The sequence below is a fragment of the Oryx dammah genome, unplaced genomic scaffold, assembly GCF_014754425.2.
Source record: "Oryx dammah isolate SB20612 unplaced genomic scaffold, SCBI_Odam_1.1 HiC_scaffold_23, whole genome shotgun sequence".
Classification (NCBI taxonomy): domain Eukaryota; kingdom Metazoa; phylum Chordata; class Mammalia; order Artiodactyla; family Bovidae; genus Oryx; species Oryx dammah.
Window position 1 is genome coordinate 38,013,943 of NW_024070207.1, and position 19,673 is coordinate 38,033,615.

The 19,673-nt window shown below is 42.9% G+C and overlaps 1 protein-coding gene across 1 annotated transcript in view; it reads right to left on the reverse strand.

Annotated features, from left to right (window-relative positions):
• Window positions 1–6,625: 6,625 nt before the first annotated feature.
• Window positions 6,626–19,673, reverse strand: part of GPC4 (glypican 4) — a 107,433-nt gene continuing 94,385 nt past the window's right edge. The window contains exons 4-9 of the mRNA XM_040266622.1: window positions 16,390–16,555; window positions 11,057–11,187; window positions 10,826–10,972; window positions 9,998–10,134; window positions 9,181–9,356; window positions 6,626–9,076 (exon numbers count right to left, since the gene is read on the reverse strand). Of these exons, the coding sequence (XP_040122556.1) occupies window positions 8,874–9,076; window positions 9,181–9,356; window positions 9,998–10,134; window positions 10,826–10,972; window positions 11,057–11,187; window positions 16,390–16,555 (960 nt within the window). The 3' untranslated portion in view covers window positions 6,626–8,873. The remainder of the gene's footprint in view (window positions 9,077–9,180; window positions 9,357–9,997; window positions 10,135–10,825; window positions 10,973–11,056; window positions 11,188–16,389; window positions 16,556–19,673) is intronic.

A 19,673-nucleotide genomic window follows, 5' to 3' on the forward strand; every position in this document is an offset into this window, starting at 1 on the left:
GGAAGGAAGGTCCAGGGGCCTTAGGGGCCGTAGAACCTGGTGAGCAAGGTTTTGTAAAATCGCCACTATTCTAGGCAAAGGCCTGTGATGGATGAAGCAGCTCCTGATTCCTCATCCCTTAAAGGAGCACTCCTTACCCTTGAACATAACTGTTTCCAGCACCCGAAGTCTAGATGCAAAAAGCCCAGAAAGAAGTGAAGTGGAGGCTTCATAGTCTTCAAACTGTGATTGACTACCCCAGTGGTAAAGTGACATAAGCCACCTGGGATGGCAGGAGGCAAGCAGGCGGGGCTCCTCCTTTGACCTGAGAGATATTTGGCCCATTCATCCCCCTCGCTGGCTGTCTAATGTTTCAGGATGTTTCCTCACTCCCTTGCAATCCCAGGTCTGCACAGGATGCTGTCTGGGAAACCAGACTCCTGGGATCTTTCTCTGTGTTTTTCTCCAGAGCCAGGAGGCCAGAGCAGAAGGGTGTAGCCAAATGTACCTGGAAGCTCTGGAGGGCCTGGGGGGGGGCAGGGCCGTGCAGGTGAGCTGGAGGCAGTGCTCAAAGAAATGGAGAAGACCTGTGCAGGTGGGTGGCCAGAATGCAAATATCTGATGGACTGGGAGGAGCACTTTGAATGTGTCTGACTGCATTCTGAGCCTGGACGTCCAAAAAGTACTCCTTGAGTGGAACTGGGTTGTCATTACCAGAGAGTTCCAAATCAAGATCATTTGAGGGAGGCCAGAGTGTATGAATTATGAAGGGAAAAGAGCCCTTTCATACTATAGCCCTTTCAGGCTATATAGTGCTGAGAATGTGGTCAAACCCAAGGGCGACCTCATACTTAGTTTATCTTATTTATACACTGGGCAACAGGTCAAGTCCTTTCAATAATTTGCATTAGATTGTGCCCTCCTTGAATTTTATGCAAATATTTATTTCTTTAGCTGCACTGGGTCTTGATTGTGGCACATGCAGTCTTTGATCTTCCTTGCAGCATGTGGTTCCTTGCAGCTCCCTGACCAGGAATTGAGCCTGGACCCTCTGCACTGGGAGCTTGAGTCTTAGCCGCGGGACCATCAGGGAAGTCCCCACCCCCTTGAATTGAAAATTGCCTTGCCTGGCTCCTGAGAGCTTCCTACTGACCCCACTCTTGCCCCACCCTGTACTAGCAAAACTGTCACCTCTGCGCTTTACACACCTTTCCTTTCCACCTGCTCACTACCTATACCTATCACACTACCATGCTCAGAACAGTTAGTACTACATCCCTGTGTCTCCCCAGGGGCTTCCTGATGAGGACTCCATCTTCCTGACATCCGCCCTCTTGTCCTCCAACACAGAGCAAGGCCAGACGTGTCAGAGATCAGATTATTGCCTCAAATCCCATGTAATTTGGGGGGCCCATATACCCAGAGCCATTAGAGACCTCTGCTCACCAAAGGCGAACATCTCTAGGTATTTCATCTTTGGAGTCTGTTTCAATATTACAAGGAATTTCAAATACTTTGGTTGCACATAAGTTATAGTTCTCCAAAAGGGAACTTAGAGGACAAATTACATAATGTGGGGCACATAAGGATCCATCCAGCTCTGACTTGTGTGTGGGCCAGTGGCCCAAGGGGCAAGGTGAACACCAACCTCTGGGAGCCCCCACAGTCGCTGCCTCTACACCACTCCTATCCACCATTTTGTTCATCATCAGCCTACAGCACCTTTGGTTTAACCAATTACATAAGTCACTATTCATTGAGTAAAGAACTCTTTCTTCAAAATGGACCATTTACACATTCTAAGAAGACGGTTTGTCTTGAGTCCTAGGAATTTGCTCTTCCCACAACATCTGGGGGTGGGGGTCACATGGCCTCTCAGCACCTCTCTCCATAGATGAGTGAGGACTTCACTTGCCTTTCTTTTAGAGGCAGAGCCCTTGGTCCCTGCTGGTTTTCAATAACATCTCTCTGGACCTTGTGTCAAGGTTGAGAACAAACACCAGAGCCAGAATACCTCTAGAGCAGGACCCTTCTGAAGCTTTATAGCACATACTGCTTGATGGGCACACTTAGACATGTATTCAGGAAACCAACCCAAGCTCCCAGGTTCTCTCCCCTCCCCACCCCACCTTGCCCTAGGTAGCAAAAGGTGAGTCAAAATCTCTGGACTCTAAAGCACAGATTTTGTCTTCAGATGTTATCATTTCTAAGCAGCATGAAGACTAGTACAGCATGAGGAAGCTTGTTACACTCCCCAGGCTGGAAAAGTGCCTGTAAGCTCGGTTGTATCCTCTCTCTAACCTGGGTATGACTTTCAAATCTTCTCAAGGGCTCTTCAAGAAGCCCAGATAATATTCACTGTGCCTTATTTACTGCAAGATGTATTTACCTCCTCACAAAACTCCAGTTTAAACAGGTGTGAATTTTTCCAACATAAATCATGGTATTCTTTTCACTACCATGGTATTCAGTGACTCCCCTTTCTCAGCAAGGCAGCTGCCCAGCACCCCCAGTTCATACATGGTCACATGACTTAATGCCGGTTCCTTACAACCAAAAGGCAGAGAACACATGGTCCCCTTGCACTATCGTCAAAGCTCTTTCTGATTTGAAGTCAGCTGAGCAAGGAGCCATTGTGTGTGGTTAGAAAAATGTTCACTTCGAGAATTGTCTCTAGGTGGTTCTTGACTTCTCGCCTTCTACTCAGGCCAGCCAAAGTCTGCAGCCAAGGTCTGCCATGACCCTTACCCTGGTCCTTCCACAGGACCAGGAGAGCTCTTCATGCAGTAAGCCTGACAAGCACCATCCCTTCCTGCTGATTCAGACGTGAAATAAAGGGGAAAGGGTAATAGAAGAAAAAATAGCGCCCGAGGTAAACAGGCCCTTGTGGCACACCAAGCTCTTGTTTTTGCATTTATTACCTGTCACCCCTTGGACAAGTCACCCAACTTATCCCTTTGACACATCTGCAAAATGGAAGGGTTTCTACTCTGCAAGACCCTGTGAGATCATGGCCATGGCCCAGCTTTAGTACCAGGCATGGAGGTTCATCCTGCCTCACTGCAGGTGAATTAACAGAAGTACAAATGACTTTGTTTTTTACAGTCAATGTGCTGTTTTTTGTTCATTGCTGCTGCCAAAACTTGTTGCAAAGTATTCAGAACTCCAACAACAAGAGTAACAACAATTTTTCCTTATACTTAAATGAGAAGTGAAAATACTGGCTGAAAACTCAGCATTCAAAAAACTAAGATCACAGCATCTGGTCCCATCACTTCATGGCAAATAGAAAGGGGGAAAGTAGAAGCAGTGAGATTTTCTGGGACTCCAAAATCACCATGGATAGTGACTTCAGCCATGAATACTTGCTCCTTGGAAGGAAAGCTCTGACAAACCTAGACAGCATATTAGAAAGCAAAGACATTACTTTGCCGACAAAGGTCCATATAGTAAATGCTATGGTTTTTTAAGTAGTCACGTATGGATGTGAGTAGGACCATAAAGAAAGCTGAGCACCGAAGAACTGATGCTTTTGAACTGTGGTGTTGTAGAAGACTCTTGAGTCCCTTGGACTGCAAGGAGATCAACCCAGTCAATCCTAAAGGAAATCAACTCTTAATATTCATGGGGAGGAACAACACTGAAGCTGATGCTCCAATACTTTGGCCACCTGACTCAATGGACATGAGTATGAGCAAGCTCTGGGAGATATGGAAGAACAGAGAAGCCTGGTGTGCTGCAGTCCATGGGGTCATAAAGAGTCAGACACAACTTAGTGACTGAACAATAACAACAACAAGGGAAGTGAGAGCAGGGCCACTAAAGACTTTTAAAGTCAACTGTAGTCAGAGTTGAGATCCTAGGGTGTGTTCAGAAAACCACCTGCCAACCATGATTCTTTCTTTCTGGCCAACTTGGCACAAACCGCCCGATGCAGCAAGTCACCAAGAAGAGAGGGTTATGGGCAACTTGAGGCTCTCGATGGTGAGGCAGAAAAGCAAATCCCAGGCAGTGGTTAATCTAAGAAATTCTATCTGGAATGCATTTTATATGTGCGTGCATTTTTCCCCCCCTTGGCAGGAGACTTACCTTTCTAATTATGTTTCCCTTAGGCTATTATTAAAATTTGTCTGCGTTCCCCAAGCATACACCACTGCCAGCAGGGAGAAGGCAGCCCTAAGTGACAGGGTAAAGTCTAACTGGGATTGTTTGAAAATACACAAATACACCTGTGTAGATACACACTCACAAACACACAGGACTTCCAACTCTCTCTGGTAAGAAACACAGTAACACATAGTAGGGCAAGAAAGTTGTTGCAAAACTTCCCCAAAGTGCAGGGAACTTTGATTAAAGTCTATAAGACCACAAGCTCTTTATTTTCTTTAATGATTTGTATTTTTTCAGCCTGTGTCAAAGAGGCATATGGGATCTTAGTTCCCTGACTAGGGACTGAACCCATGCCTCCTGTGTGGAGTCCCAACCACTGGACCGCCAGGTAAGTCCCAGACCACGAACCCTTTAGAAAAGCATCTTGTGTCATCACACTTGTGTTGTTTCTTCAATTCTTTAACCATACCTTTCACCTTTTATCAGCATGAACCTGGCAGGATTGATGCATGAAAATCTTTTTCTTTCCAATGATCCTATATTTTTCCCCACAGAACTCCTAATGTTTAAGAAATATCAAAAGTAGAGTAAAATTAGGCATTTAATTCCACACATGGACCCTCAAGCTGAAAAATGAATTTCAGAATTTTTCTGATTACTTCTGAATTTAGAAGTCACTTCATGCCCTGATGAGTAAAAACTTAATTTTACATGAAAACTGAACTTGGACACGTGCATATCCTAATGATTCCTTGACCACTAGACAGATAATTCATGTGGTATCCCAGACAATCTAGTTACACATTTTCCTAACACTCTCATCTCCTTCCTGTGCGGTGGCTGATGCTATTTCAAGGCATTTGAGCTTGAGGAAACATTAAGAGTACTTTAATAGAATATGAGTCTACTCTAGGGCATGACATTTCCTTCTTGAACCATTTCCAAGCACTAACAGTGGTATTAATGTGCTGTGCTCTACGAGGATCTATCCAATCGCGTTGCCCAAGGTCTTCTTTGCTGGTGATGATACAGAAACAAAGTGCCAAAGATGAACCTTAATGAAGCACAGAGAGCATCCTAATTGTGCACTCTGGGATTATAGTACTACAATGCCAAACTGCTCATCAATTCCATGTTTATTTCTTGAAAAATTACTCAGATTAATCTGGGCCAAAATGCAGTAAAAATGCAAATTGTGGTAGCACAGAGAAGCCATGCCTTTTGAACAGGAGTCCTTTAGGGTCTCCTCTTCCTCTCAATACTTTTTAACATTATGAGAAACCTAAACAAATATGAGATGATTCTACCTTTCAGGTAAAGAGACAAAAAAGAAAAGCCTCTATTCATATTTGCTTGTATTTGTATAAAGGAACTTTGGAAGAAGACATATAGAAATAACTAATAAGTTTATTTAGGGTGTAGGGATAACTGAGCAGATGAATGCAAGAACAGTATAGAAACTTTCACTCTGTATTTTGTAGTACAGGTTTTTGTTTTTAAACCCCGTCAATATACGACCTACTTAAAACTTCAATTAGACAAGCAATTATTACATGGCCGTTAGCCTTACTGATGGGCTTGAATTGCTATATTACCATGTTATCTTTCAGGTATTTTTCACATATACAAAAAGGATTTTTAAAAGAAAACAATCAGGAGTTTAAAGGTAGAAACTGAATTTTTAAAGTATATCACAGAATGCCAAATTATATTTTTCCCACTAAGTTCTACTTAGAAGATTCTTCTCAGTGCTTTTTTTTATTTCAAAAAGAAAGTTGTATTTGATAGTGTGTATTTGCTTGAGAGCAAGTGCACACACACACAGAGAGGCTTCCTGTAGTAGATACTGTTATTAACATATAGCTTTTAGCTATGCAAATAGACATATTCTGCCAACACAAAAGGGGAAGTAGAATTTTGTGTAGCACCATCTATACCTATTTTTATTGTGGTTTTGTAATCACATACAGTAAGTTTTACTTTAAGGATGTAACTGTTAATTTTCGTAAAAAATTATTTGTATACTGTTAGGTTTCTAACACCCAGGAAACTAAAGTTCAAAAATCTAAGTCCATTGTTTGTACAGTTTTAGCAAAATAACAGGTGCTAATTACTAGTTTTGAAATAAAATACAATCTAAGAGTCGTGACATGTTTCTTAAGGTACAGAGTGGATGAAGTGTTTGAAAATAACCAGTAATTAATTAATGACTTTGTAAAGCACAAACTCTTCACATGCTGTTAACTGAAGCTTTGGAAAAGTAAGGTCTCCTCACAAAGCCTTCCTTCTACCTCATATACTGAACTCTTTAAGATTTTTAAAATATTCAACTTGCCTTTATTTCTGTTTTGGGGAGAGTGGGGGTGTGAGCCTGCCAGCTGGTTGGAAGCCAACAGTTATCCAGTCAGACCTGAATGGAAAAATCTATGATTTGTTTATTTCATAGTTCAAGTTCAAAGGCAAGAGACAATTTAAATAATAAAAGAGTAACAGGAAAAATTGCAAAGAAAGAAAACAAATCATTTAGACTCCAGAAGAACCTTCAAGAATATTTAATTCGGAAAATGTTATTGGTTTCGAGAACTTGACTGAAAGAAAACAGCTGGGCAGAGATCAAGGTTTTAAATTAAAAACAATCTAACAAGGTCTATGGGGATAACTCTCTGAGCCACATTTTGGAGACCAGATTCATTTCTACCAAGTAAAAGTAATAGGAGTCTAAGCTAAAAAGGAAATTCCTCACAACTGAGGTAGTTACTAAGTATCAGCACATTTTCCAAGTTCTCACAAGGCAGCTTAGCTATTTACAATCAATTTTTCCTCATACATAAATGGAGCGCCTTCTCAATTTTACCTCTTCTGTGATTTGTTTAAAAGAAACAAAACTTATACACATGAGCCAGAATATGCCTATTTTATTAACATCATGCTTCAATAAATAACTGGCTACTTCTAATAAAATTAAGCCTCTGTTTATAACAGCCCCAATATTCCATTTGTCCATTCTGCAGAATTTGGTGTAAAAAGCTGAATGAAATGTAGACCCTGAGCTATCAAGTAATTATGTTTCAATATAAAAATAGAGAATTACTCTTATAACTGAAGATTGAACAATAACACAAACAACCTCTCTGTGGGTTTCAGCTTTTGGGGAATTGGTTGGGATCTGAATGGCTGTCTAAAGCAAGAAGAGACTTTGCAGAGTGTGATTCTTTCTGAAGACTTCTGGAACTCCTTTTAACATGATTTGTTACATTCTCACAGTTTTATGAGCTGTCATTTGGTAAAGACACAAGGAAACAGCCCCAAAGGGGCCAAGGCAGTGGTTACTCTTTGGTCTGGGACAAGAGTTAATGGCCTTTGTCAGTTCACCTGCGTGGTTAAAGGTCACCCTGAAGATGTGTTCTTCTCAGTTTTACCTACTCCCATTCCTCCCTGCCCCCCACTCAAACGCCCAACATGAGAAGAAAAATCTGGACACTCAGAGCTCCCCTACTGGTGTGCTTGGCTGATAGGGTAGCACACAGCTGTGAACCATGGCAAGCCCTTTGGCTTTCAGATGGGGCAGGGCTGGGCAAGAAAAAGACTCAATAAGACACTTTAGAATCTCTTTTTTTAAAAACAAAACACTGGGATCCAAAACCAAATAAATGCAAATACACATGCATGGACAAAAACTTTGCTTGAGTATTGATACTTACTGCCTGAGCCCAGGCTGTACCTCAATTCTGGCTAGCCCCCTAGATGGCTATGACTGGGTTTGGAATCTGGAACAAGAGGGACCAAGTGAGATTGCTAGACACTTACTTCTGCTGGTGGGATATCACTTCAAAGAGGGTGGTCTATGGCCATACGACCCTGAACACACCTGATCTTGTCAAAGAGGGTCAAGTATGGACACAAAGACCAGCACAGTGGCTTGCTAACTTGCCTGTATTAAAAAAAAAAAAAAAACAAACACCACCAAACCAAACCCACCCCCAAATTAAGTGTGATACCCTGGGATACCCTGAATGCCTTATATCTTTCAAGGGAGATTAAGAATCTTCTAGATGGATAAGCGGCTTCCGGAAATGGACTGGTCTGTGATTGAAGTTTATACAACCCAGCTCAACCAAACTGGGTAGTCTGCAGCCTCTTCCAGTCACCAGCTATAAATGAAGTATAACCTTCTTCTTGTATTGATGCCTGAACACAATCTGACAAGTGGCTCAGAAGCCCCCTTGTGCCTTCACATTGCAGAAAAAAAGATACAACACCTCTTCTCTCCAGATAAGGCAACTCAAACAACAGGGATAGATGGCAATTTTACTGCTTGTTGGGCTTTTTCTTTTAATAAGATAACGTGATAAATAAAACCTGCTTCTGTACAGCTATTTAATATTTCAGAAATACGTACATGTTACATGCCAAGAAAGGACCCTGGTTTTCTTGTAAGAAACAAGGTGAGATCATATTGAAAGGAAAAAAAACCCCACAAACAGAAAGAAAACAAACAGAGTGATAAAAATCACAAATGCACAACTAACTACAGTTCTGTACCTACACTGTTAGCCACATTTAACATGACTCTGAGGAGGCCGGACTGACCTTACGTACAAGTCCCCTTCTCCCACAAAACTGAATGAAAAAACAAAGTCAGCATCTTTTAAACCAGTGGCCACATAGTAAAAACTGTACATTGTTGTCCATTCATTTAAAAAGCAAAGTCACTAGGATGGTATAAAAGTGATAACCAGTGCCTTTGTAACTGACGATGAACACTTGTTCTCTAAGGTTGAGAATTATCTCCACTCTCTCTGCATAACCAGGGGAAAGATGCAGAAGATGGTGAGGAGGTAGGGCCAGGCCCCAGTGGGGACCCCAGCGCTGCTGGCTTTATCATTGGCGCTCTTCCCAGAGTGGTCAGTTGCATTATACTCAAACTCCGAAGGACACTGCTGAGACTCACATCCGCTACCACTTCCTTCTCCGCTGCTTTCGTCACCTATTTTGGAGGGGGGGAGGGAAGAGGAATGTTTATTCTGTTCTTTCTCATCTCAAGGTATACAAACATATAACAATTTGTTCTTTAGAAGCACACATGCTTACTGATATCAAAGAAGTCCACATCGTTCCCATTGTAAGCATTCTTCATCTTACTGGTCATAACTCGAAGAGCCATGACTTGACGAAGGATCAGTATGTCCGGTTTGCTGGTATCAACCTGCACCTCTGGATTATTGCCCTGGTTGGCTAGACCATTTCCTGTCACAGCAAACAAGTACCTGCAATGAGAAAGGACCTCGTTAAGAGGATCAGTAAAACAAAAGCTGCCGAAGATTGGCAAAGATTCTTGCTAGGTTCTAGTATTTGCCACTTGCAGTGAACTGCAAGTGCTTGCCTTTTGAATAACTCAGAATCTCTCCTCTTCCTGGGGATACACATGTTCCTCCACTCTGGGACCTTTTTGAAAACTACCCATGTTGTGGAGGTTGGTGGGGCAGAGTTAAGTGGACACTTGTCTAAGTTACTGGGTATGTAGGGGAGGGACACAGAGCATCATCAAGGAAGACAATGAGATCTTTTGAGAACTGGTACTTGATGCGGCCATGCCATCAGGCCCAGGATCACAGGTATTAAATATGAAAAATAATGACACTGTCAGAAAAACTCAATCCTTGGTTGCAGCAGTAACACTATCATATAACCACGGGCATAAACCTTTGCCCCGAGACTCTCTGCAAGTAGCTGGGGGCCTTCCCAACACTTCTACGCCAATTCCTAAGAATGCTTAGAAATCTTCCACGTTGTCGCCACCTGCTTGTGAAAGGCTTCACAATGCCTCGATGAAACAACCGAGCAAACCTTCTCTGAAAGTTCCCCATCATGTAGGGAGAAACTGCACACTTGGCCAACAGCGGCTCACCTGCTTTGGCCTTTCCCGTTCCAGCAATCATCCTCATTGCCGCTCCCTGCAGCCATCCTCTCATCGTTGCAGACACTGCTAGGAAGAGAGGACCAGAACTTCTTGGCCTGCTTCAGTTTCTCCTTGACATCAGTAACCTCATTAAGAGAAAGAGAGAGAACACAAAAACCTCTGTAAAAACCCCAAACTACCTACACATGTGCCTTCAGATCATGTCTAAAGGATTGCCAGAGCCTCTCTGTAGTCTGAAGAGAAAAATGCAGATTTTGGCTTGGCCAAAAATTCATTCAGGTTTTCCCACATCATGGGAAAACCTGAACAACCTTTCTGGTCACCCCAATACTTCTATGTAAAATGTATAAAATCACCACAAGAATTAACAGATGAAATGCAAGCTCTGAATTAAGTTGCCATTAAAAAAAAAAAAAGCTGCCTAGTGCCTACACCCACTGTCCATTCCTGTTCTTCATTAGAACTATCATCTGAGGCCTACCAGGTCCCACGCCACAGAGATACACTGGAAAAACACAGTATCTTCTGGCACGGCTTTGATGACTCAGGATCCAGCCTATGAGTTACCTGCACTGTGACATAAAAGGTAGGTGTCCAGATAAGCCTCAGAGCACCCCACTTCCTAGCTCTATGGATGAACTTTCTGAGCGAGGAAATCACAGAAGCAGGTTCACTGACATCTCTGTGCAATTTGCTGGAAAAGTTTCACCTGAAAACACCCTATGCTTGGAATCCTCCAAATCAAACTGCATTTTGAGCAAAAAATGTTTTCAGTTTTTTGCCATTAAACATGGCCATTCCTGCCCCAGGACTCACCAATCGGTCCAAACTGGTGCCAGCTGCTGTAGTGGGGCGCTCCTCAGGATGGAAGGGCCTGAAGCGGGCACTGAAGGTGCCTTCTGAGATGGAACGGGAAATCCGACCAGCTGGGAGGGGCTTGGGGGGTCCACATCCCTGGAAAACCTGCATGGGCATAAATGTGGCCACATGAGGCATAGCAGGCTAGAGTGGGCCCCACCTCTCCAATCCAGAACCTGCCTTCCTTACCTTCTGAGATACCTGCACACTGTTCTCCTGCATGTTCATAATAGCATCTGATATCTTCACGTCGATGGGATCCATGACTGACTCAATGTTGAAAGGACCCTCCAGCCTCTCAGCCACCATCAGCATAGCATCTAACATGAGGTTTGGGGCAGAACAATACAGCATACAAAGTCAATCATTAGCTTGGCCTTGAGTGATCAGTCTGATTATTTTACTGTCTTTGTTTCCCTTGTACGGGGGGTGTTGGAGGGGGAGGCATGATCATCATTAATTCATACTTTCGTATCTTTTTCTATGACACAAAACTGCATTCAGTCACTATGTACCACCAGCTCTCTAGAGTGGGAAGTGGCCAGATGAAGACTTTACTCCCCCAGCAAGAAAACACAATCGGGAACCTTCTATTACACTGATAATTCATCCCTCCACGTGTCAGTAGCTGTCACTGCATAGCTTTGACCTAGCTCCTGCCTGACACACCTAAGGCTGGGAGCAGAATAACATGCCGGCTCGCCCAGGGACTTCCACGGCTCTTCCCATTTCATGTTCGATTTTTAAGAGTCAAAAACATAAATCAGCTCAAATCCTGGCATACCAATTCTTTTCTTTCATTTTTTAAATGAAACCCTTTCAGATCCTTGGGTACGCAGTTAGAAAATAGAAATGAAAGTGTTCCTAGGCACCTCCTTAGGAATTCTAAGGACTTCACAAATAATGGCATTTTGTAAAATGCATTTTTGTATTAAGATAAACTTCCAATTTCAAATACAAGGGTCCAGAGTTATTTTAAAGCAAAAAACCTGTGCCACTTTTTATTCAAATGAAAAAAACAGAGACAGGGCACAAAATCTGTGTTTACAATGTGTATCCTTCACTAATTACTCAGCAAATCATTTCTACATTTTGGAAAGTCTAGAAATTTTTAGGACACGGAGAATCTCTTAAAGAAAACCACCCCCTGTACTGGTTTTCTTGTCATCCATGGTTCTTGGGATTTAGTTAGTAGTTTTCCCTGATACTTATTGTGCAAAATTATAAGAAACTGGAAAGGTCATATCCAAATGAGAAAAAGGATGCCTCATTTATGACAAGCAGTGAACTTTTCCATGTGCTCTTGCCCCTTAAAGGAGAGTTAGGTCCACAGACTCCACAGCCTTCAGGTAGTCCAAGGACGGCTGCTGGAAAGAAGGGCAAGGTTCTAGAACATAGTGAGTCCCTCTCAAAGCATAGGTCACAGCTGAACGTCTACCTAAGCTCACAGGTGGTCAGCAACCTTTCACCTCCCCCAAGAACAAATGTGGCCCAACATTTTAAAGCTCGAGCTCGTTTCTCTCAACCAGAATTCCAATGTCACAAACCATGAGTAGACTTCCAAGCAATGCAAATTTGGGGGGAAAGTCATAATGAATGAAGTTTCAGGTCACATTGTGGTAATCACCAAAACCTGATGCTCCCAACCTCTAAGGAAAGCCTGCCAGCATGAATATACCATTTTTCCAGGAGAGGAAAAATGTGTTTGATGTGCTAGTCAAAGGGGAGCTCTGTAAACAAGTGGAGCAAAACCTAAACGTGTTCATCACTGTCAAAGCATCAGCACCACCATGTCTGCAGAGCACAGACCTTCAGAGCCAAGAAGTCGCCAGCTCCAGAGAAAAATCCCAAATACAGAGGTTTACATAGGAAGGAAACAGTGCATCCCCCTCACTACTTATTTCCCTAGGGGTGAAGAAAGGCCAGATCACGAACATGCTTGTGAAAGGGAACACAAATCCCGATTCTTCTGGCTCTTTCAGTTCAGTTCAGTCGCTCAATCGTGTCTGGCTCTTTGCGACCCCATGAATCACAGCACGCCAGGCCTCCCTGTCCATCACCAACTCCCGGAGTTCACTCAGACTCACGTCCATCGAGTCCGTGATGCCACCCAGCCATCTCATCCTCTATCGTCCCCTTCTCCTCCTGCCCCCAATCCCTCCCAGCATCATTTGGTGTCTGTCAACTCCAGGCAGGCTGGCCATGCACAAGGGCCTAAGAAGGGAGTGGGGCTAAAACTGTCATACCAGCGTTGCGTGTGGTGCTGCTGAAGAATGTGAGTGAGGCTGTGTTTTGCCCAGAGCCTGCAGCCCGGGAGCCAAAGTCCCTGCTCAGTCCTGGGACAGGTCCTACTAAGCCATCCACTGGGCGCCTCCATGATCTGATGTCAGATCCAGTGTCAGTGCTTCTGATGACTCTAGGCTGCAGGTCTCCCTTTGCAGGACAGCTGACCAGCTCCTGCCTCCTGCCAGGAACTGGCTGATGGCCTAGCCAGCAATCCCAACCCCCTCATACTAAATCCCCAATGGCAGCGACACATGATATGAAAAAGGTTGGCTGGGAGTCATTCAAAAAGACGGTTTCCTATAACCACTTATAAACCAAGTCCAAGGTGTTTTAACTATTTGGATCCACCTTTATCAAGGTGGGTGACAGTTTAATAGGTGCAGTTCAAGAGAGAGAGGAGGGCACAATGGTAAGGCAGATTGAAAAACTCATCCTTAGTCTCTTTAAAGGTTCTAGTCTGACTGCAGCATTTCAGTGTTCATGACAGCTCCCTCCCACCCTGCAACAAACCAGCCCCTTCTCACAAGAAAGTCATTCCTTTTGCTCTGTGCTGCTGATAATCACAAACCCACATCTTTAGCCTCAAGACCAGACTGGATGAACAAAAGGCAGTTTTCCGACTTAACCCCATGATCGGATTTAAAGAAGCAGGGGGGAAAAGCCCTCCTTGACCATTCATTAACTGCAGTCATTCAAAAGAGGAAAAATTCCTTGTGAAGGGGAAAAAAAAAAAAAACAAACTGAACTTATGGCACAGGCATGTAAATTGAGACTGAATTCGACAACCACTGAGCAAATTAATTAAACCCTTGTGAAAATCCATGAAAAAGCACTGGAGATTAACAATGTCTGTTACTCCTGGCCTTTTATATCAGCTTATTAGAAATAAAGAATAAAATACCCATTAAAAATTCAGTTTAGATAGAATTATATTCCTCCTCCCTCCAAAAAAATATTTAAAATAAATGAGGAAAATTGATTCTGAAATCCTACCAATTTCCACTTGAGTTTAATTTTGTTTCTAAAGATAACAAATGTAATTTGTAAAACACACAGGAAGAACAGCAGCCATGGACGTCCTCCTTGATTTAGAGTACGTGGCTGAAGACGTAAATTAAGGAAGCCAGAGTATGGTTTTGATATGCACCTGCAAGCTCTTGGAAAAATATATAGAATTTGCTTTTGTAAATGTTTATTTTTACTAATTTATTTGGCTGCACAGGGTCTCAGTTGTGACATGTGGGGTCTAGTTCCCCAACCAGGGATCAAACCCAGGGCCCCAGCATTGAAAGCTCAGAGTCTTAGCCACTGGACCACCAGGGGAGTCCCTAGAATTTCTATTTTAAGACAAATTTATGAGTTACACTTTCTCCCAGACATGTCAGAATAACAGAATGGTTTACATTATTCATGATGTGCCTGTAGAAAAGTTAGCCAACCTAGAACCCTGTGTGCAGGTGTTACTGCTTTGCCCAGAGAACTAATGCATTCGATGCCACAGGGAAACGTGAAAAGGCAAACCATCTTGTTTCTTAAAAATGAATTAAGCAACAGTGAATTGCAAACATGACATTTGCAGGTGGAGGTGAGAAGGCGAGTAAAAAAGATAGAAAAGAAAAAGTATATCAACTTTAATTTAGATCTGGAAATTATCTTCAAGTAACAATTTCTCCCATGGCTTCCTTCTGGGCATGATGTGCCACTGGTGTGTGTGTGTCTGGTCTTAGGCCTTCTCTTTCATGGGATTCTGCTTTTCTGTGTGTGGACTGTTTTTCAGGTCTTCTAGCTTTGAACTATTTAGCCTACAATTGTGCTGCGGTGTTTAATACTCACATCTTTTTTTCCTTGTGTCAGTATTCTCAAGAATCTGTTAGAGCCAATTTATTGATGCACTTTCAGAGTTAATATAATTAGATCTCATGCAGACTAAAAAGCATTCCCCAGCTCCAATCCCCCCATTCCCCTCCCCACAGCAAATTGCGTACATGTTCCCAGGATGTGGACAAATAAGTGAAAAATAGGTGCTTACAAAGACACTTAAAATCTGCAATTATGCAAATGCAACTGCAGGGTGGGAGAGAGTTTGTTTTGGGGTACTGACAGTCTGTGTGTGCAGCCACACTGATAACAGCTTTAACACCTGCCACTACATTCCAGGATTCCCATACGCATTAAGCAGGCATCCAGGGAGTTGATGACTGGATATTTCAATTATCCCTAATTTGTCATTTCCCACAAATCATACTTAACCCTCTTGGAAACAGGCTAGGTCACTTTCATCGCTGTCTGGCTTCTAGTAATAGGTTTTCTAGGTTTCAGGTTGTAGGTGAGAACACTGACCTCTGAAATTCTCAGGGCAAAAGTCCTTCCACTCTCACCAGAACAGTCTGTGATCGTTAAATCCTCTATAGAAATATAACTGCTAAATTTCCACAGTCAGATTGTACTTGATCCAAATATCTAAGTGGTATCTGGCAGGTATGCAGAAGATTCAGTTGCAATGTCACAAATGTACCATTTGAAAAGCTCCTTCCACAGGTCAGTGATAGCTGTACTCCAGCATTTACATGGATACAAGCCTACGATGTAGAACTAAAACTAACCTTTGGGGGAAAATGTCAAAAAGGCACTTTCTCATTATTGAAACTTGGTATTTGCTTGGTGTCCACTGTCTTCAGAAATGCCACCATTAGTTCAAGGGAACATTTACTTGTAGAGCGGTATGAACTTTGAGTACCATCAGAACTCCGGGAATCACTATATAATGAACAGAAATTCCATCGCTGACAATTAAAACATCCCTTGGGGAATTCCCTGCTGGTCCAGTGGGTAGGACTCGGCACTTCCACTACTTGGGCTAGGGGTTCAATCCCTGGTCAGGGAACTAAGATCCCACAAGCCATGCAGCACAGCCAAAAAAAATTTTTTTAATTAAAAAATAAAACATTTCTTGTGGCTGGAAGGTGAGCTATCCCTAATGAGTCATGTGCATGCGTGGGTGCTTAGTCACTCAGTCGTGTCTGACTCTGCAACCCCGTGGACTGCAGCCCACAAGGCTCCTCTGTCCATGGGATTCTCCAGGCAAGAATACTGAAGTGGGTTACCATGCTCTCCCCCAGGGAATCTTCCCAACCCAGGGGTCGAATCCATGTCTGCTGCATTGGCAGGTGAGTTCTTTACCAGGGGGCCACCTGGGAAGCCCAGGAATGACATAAACACATTAATCGCCTGCTCACCTATGAAATTGTTCCACTCGAGATCAAGATCCCCTTGGTTGGCCAAACAGCCTCTCATGATGTTGGAGCAATAGTTGTAACAGGGCTTCACGGTCACGAGACCTTGGCAGTGGGAGCAGTACATCATCTTCACCAGGGCATGGGTACACTGGGTGGTGGGATTCACCTAATTTGGGAGAAGAAATAGACAATGGTGGGACCAAGATAGAGACAGCAACTGCATATCTATTGCAATTCTATCAACTTGACTTTGAAGGCTTGGCCATGAATTTCACATATGAGTCACAACGGATCACATGTAGCACAGCCTGGCATGCTTACTGAAGAGGTGAATTACAGCAAGATTAGATGAAGAAAAAGGGTATGCGAGGAAGGCATGGGGAGGTAGGAATGAACATTCAGCAACTCAGCTGCATATGACACACACACTCAGCTACTCCCACTCATTTTAGATGGTCATCACTGTGTGTGCCATGCCAGACTGTAATCTGAGCACGTCTTCTTTTCAAACTGCTAGACCGCCCTTTCAAATGTAAGCCCCCCAGTCAAGGTTTAGAAGGGTAGCTCGTGTGTACTCCTTTCTGTGCCCATAGCTGCACAGAAGGCAAAATGGATGTATCCTACATGGAAGAATATGAATAAATTTGAACTTGGGGTTATGTGAAGGCTGTCTGAAGCTTGAGAGCAGCAAAGCATGGAGTGCTCAGGGTCCACATGATAGAAGACATGGGACTTAGTTACATTCTGAAGAAGGGGTTGATTTATTTATGTCTTAAATTTTATTAACGTATAGTTGATTTACCATGTTGTGCTTCATTTCTGTTGTACAGCAGCGGGACTCAGTTGTGCATATATTTATATTTTTTAGATTCTTTTCCATTATGTTTTATAACAGGGTGTTGAATATAGTTCCCTATGCCATACAGTAGGACCTTGTTGTTTATCCATTCTATATACAATAGTTTGCATCTGCTGTTCACAAGTGGTTTAGATTGAAATGATCAAATGAAGGGAGAACACTGCAGTTAAGGGAGAATGAAATCAACAAAAGCATACATGGTACGGAGCAGACTGTGGATGGGATTGAGGAATTCTGGGAAATAAAGTTGCCTGCGTATAGGATGGACTGCGTATGTGACCAGGCTATTAAGGGGCTTAGACAGTAGGCAGAAACCAAGACACCATATGGCAGGACACAGAGACCTACTAAAAGTTCATGAGCAAGGGAAGCAGCAAGGATGAAGGTGGCACTGAAGTCAGATGCGGCTCGATGGCCTCTGCAGATAAATGAGACTTAGTTTCATCTTTCTACTTCTATAGGATGCAATTGTCTTGGGCAGAGAAGAGCTGATCCCATCCTGTCATTCATTTCCATCAATGCTTAGAAAGGATCACGGCCAGGATCACGAGCTGGCAGCTCCCCAAGAGGTCCTGTCTTCTCAGTCTCTCGGCCCCACCCTCCCCTTTTGGAGTCAGTATCAGAGGATTACTGCATTCCTCTCTATCAGTACCAACCAGTTCTGCAAACAGGCTTGTGAGAGCAGATACCACCGCAGGGAACAGATGCTGGGACACAGGGCAGTGCAGCAGTGTGCTTCACCTGCTCTGGAGTGTAACTTTGGATACCACTTATCAACAGTAGCCTTAGGAACAGGAATGGGGGATTAACACTGTCAGGAGAAAAACTTCACACTGTTAGGCTCCTGTCTGATGTACACACACCCTCTCTTATCTCAAACAGAACTCAAGTGTAAAGGGGGATGACTGTCCAACAGGATGTAATTGTATACACTGAAGTCAAGGTTCCCTAGGAAGAATTAGGACTTTTCCACAGTTTTAACCAGTGCCAAATGTTTTCCTAGGCACTAAATTGGTCCTTTTAACCACGTATTAATATACAGTAAAATCTTGGCTAACCAATACCCTTAAGGAATAGCCATGCTAGAAAGCTAGGTTTTCTGGACAAAAAAAAAAAAAAAAACAAGAGCACGCCTTTAAACTTACAGAGACTTAGGACTTTGATACTTTTTCACCCTCTCATTTGACAGAGGAACAAACAGGCCTGGAGGGAGGAGAGAAGGTGGTCAGAGAATAACAGAAGTCTTAAGAGTTGGAAGAGACCCTAGAGATCACCGAGTATAGCTCTCACATTTAAGAGATGAAAAAACCAAAGCCAGAGAGAACAACTGACTTGCGGACTTGCCACTTCGCTGCATCTGACTCTAGCACTGTACCTTAGCAAACACTGAAATCATTTCCTACATCTGTCATGTGTCGCTGCTTCTTTAAAGAGAATAATATGAGACTTAAATGTTGAACATTGCTTGTTTTCTGATCTTTAATTGGGTTCCACACTGGTTGAGACTGCTAAAATGGCTGGATTTTGGAGAGGTAAAGAGCTATTATAAAAAAATGTCTGTGAAAAGCAGGCTAGTGCATGACATTTTTTTCATTACAATGTTTATTAGGGACAAAAAGGACTTGTAACAGAAAACAAGGTAGGAAGAGTTAAAATGTCAACAAGTAGTTACTGGGTACCTACTATGGGCCAGAGATTTTTCTGGAATGCATTTCTGATTAGGTAGCAAGGCAAGCAGGAATTTCTAGACTATGAGACTTGTTCTGGAAAACACAAAAGACATTTCAAAATGGTACAGACCATTAGGAAATAGGCAAAAACTTAAACTCCATAACCGTGCTCAAGAAACACTTTGGTCAAAGATAACTCTAGGATGGGTTCACTGTATCCTTGGTTCAACTATAAGCTAAATCATTTAGGCAGTAGGCCTTGTAGTACTATCCTTTCCTTAAATAGGTTGATGGAGGCTGAAGTTTTAAAAAGAGAGATCAAACCAAGCAACACAGTCGAGTTTTATGAAAGGAAGATTATGAAACTGGGTTTGGCAGAGCTTTTCCATTTCATACTTTGGCTAAGTATTGGCTCATGTTCTGCACATGCTTTGTTGTGTAACTACTAAAAATGATCACAAGTAACTCAGCTATAATATGCTATGGGAAACACTAAATACCAGACTGAGAAGAGAGACGGGGAAATTATAAGAAAGCTAGGATGAGAAAGGACATTGGGAACACCAAAGTTAGAGAAAATCTGTCTTTAGTCTCCCAACCACTACTCAGACCGCCATGCAGTATTCTACATGAAGGGAATTCAGAACCTGGGAAATAAACCCCTTGTGTGCAATGAGGCAACAGTAAAAGACAAAGGCTTTTAAAACATTCATGAGAACTACAGAAATAGGGATCCCCTTCAATGCTCATTCCCC